The sequence below is a fragment of the Lottia gigantea genome (assembly GCF_000327385.1).
Source record: "Lottia gigantea unplaced genomic scaffold LOTGIsca_858, whole genome shotgun sequence".
In the NCBI taxonomy this organism is placed as follows: domain Eukaryota; kingdom Metazoa; phylum Mollusca; class Gastropoda; family Lottiidae; genus Lottia; species Lottia gigantea.
The window spans coordinates 6,756-8,932 of record NW_008710828.1 but is presented as its reverse complement, the minus strand read 5'-3'; the positions used below and the strand labels follow the sequence as shown (position 1 = coordinate 8,932).

Here is a 2,177-nt window from a genome sequence, read left to right as displayed (position 1 = left end):
TGGTGGGGGGGGGGGGGGTCCAAATAATTATGACTTATTGTACGAACGTGTGACAGAAAACTAAAAAAACCTTTTAAGACGTCTTAAATATTTGGACTACAAAGGTGTCACAGAAAAAAATAAAATATATGAAGCGCAGACATTTCCTGCATAACACAACATCCAGGATTTGCCTTGACGTTCATGTTGTTAGTGTTGCATACTTCCAGTACAGACAGGAATATGGAGACAGACCAGAACAGGCTAATGAGTAATAAACTAATTCTATGTCTTCAATACTTCTTTTAAACTCTATCAAATTGTAAATTGCACATTACAAAATAAATGTCTAAACAATTTTACAGCAATTATAAAATAATAAAATACCAAAACAAAATAAATTCCATGCATCCATTCTAAATTTAAAGTTGGGAATTGTACAATTTATTTCTCTATCGGGTTACAAAGACATTTTTGCGAACCATGATTTTAATATAACAGACTAGATATCAAATATGTAAGCAATCTCTATAGCAACCGCTGTAAATAACGGACATAATTTTTATCATTGGACATGTGCTTCTCAACAGTAAGCTAAGCTTTTGACCTTGTACTTAGAAATCATCATGTTTCTCAAGATATATAAGAGTTGGCAAAATATTTATCATAGGACATAAGTAGATTGTAATTTAAATTTAAGTCCTTTATATTTTATTTGTCACATTTGTTCCAAAATCAAAGTTTAAATTCTGTTTTCAGACGCAACAGATATACTGCATATAGACAGTTTGTTACATGGTGCTGGCAATTCCTTGGTACGGTAGTCATTCCTTCATGTGCAGTATTACGAATCAAGGGCACATTTCCGTGCCGGAATTACACTGGTTTCCATCAGGCAGACAGTGACTATTTACCGTACTGCATTGTTGAAGCGGCTCATCAGATTTTGAACGTCTATCACTTTGTCTGGTCGCTCATATTCACTACAAAGAGGAGGGGGGACCTTCAGCAGTTTAACACCATGCTCATTCATATGTGACACCTCTCTAAGACCCATCGCTGTGGCCATTACTGTTTGTACATAGTCTACAAGAATAAAAAGTTTAATCTTTAAAATACTTGTATATTACCACTGAAGCATTTTAACTTCGAAATATAGAAATTTTTGTTTTTACAAAGGGATTGTAAAGAGGTTTTCTAAATTTTGTATGTGTATCGGGACACTGATAACATCAATTTGCGCCATTCCAATTTCCATTCCAACGTCTGTGGTTTTTGCAATTCCACTATGGCGTCACCGACAGTGATCTACCGGAATCTACTATTGATATCTATGCAGATCACTATGAGTGATCAGTGTCCCCAATTCACATACAAAGTTTAAACAACCTCTTTACAATCCCTTTAATTAGATACACCTACCCGTCTAACACCTTGTTGGTGTATGTAATACATGAAGAATCCAGACATTAATGACCAACACTTGACTTGCTTGGCTTTTAAAGATCAGTACTACTTGGATCACTTACCATATGTGCAGTCTACCAAAATTCTTCTGACAGAATAATCCCCCTTCTTAAACTTTGGGTAGGCTATCTTGTACCGTGCTCTGCCATCCTTTGTTACTGCTTGTTCCCTTTTTCATTAAAACTAATGTAGTCCATTTGTTTCATACCGAAAATCACTGAAAAAAATATGAGAACAAAAAGCAAATCTTTTCAACTAATGTCAAACAATGGGTAGACACGGAGTTCATTTCATATGCAAATTATTCAAATTTGTGCATATCATGCTGCGCACTGTGGGGCATTTTATCACATTTTTACTTGCAAAGTATTCCATGGTAAGAAAAGTCAATCATTTTGGGTGCAAAGTGGTTTATTACAGAATGGTACCCCTCCAAGGCTGATGTCTGTTTGCATGACAACATTCTTTTTCATTTGACAGTGACACACAATTCCCTGCAGATTTTCATACACCTTTGTTCCTGAAATAAAATTGAACATTGACAGAGGTCTTACACATTACAGGGACATATGTTTTATAACCAATTTTGGGATGTACAGATGAACAGACGGACTAGGGCAAAACTTCCACTACGACAGGGGGCATAAAAACAGCTGAAAATAGCCACATATTGCATATAAAAATGTACCTGAAATGTTTCAAACAAACGTAAGCCAAGGCTCTGTGTTCAA

The 2,177-nt window shown here is 35.6% G+C and overlaps 1 protein-coding gene across 1 annotated transcript; it reads right to left on the bottom strand.

Annotated features, from left to right (window-relative positions):
* Positions 1-1,500: 1,500 nt before the first annotated feature.
* Positions 1,501-1,909, bottom strand: LOTGIDRAFT_146561 (hypothetical protein; the record flags this gene model as incomplete). Its single annotated transcript, XM_009067754.1, has 2 exons — positions 1,501-1,615; positions 1,806-1,909. 2 exons carry the CDS (start codon positions 1,907-1,909, stop codon positions 1,501-1,503), a joined length of 219 nt encoding a protein of 72 aa, XP_009066002.1.
* Positions 1,910-2,177: the final 268 nt, after the last annotated feature.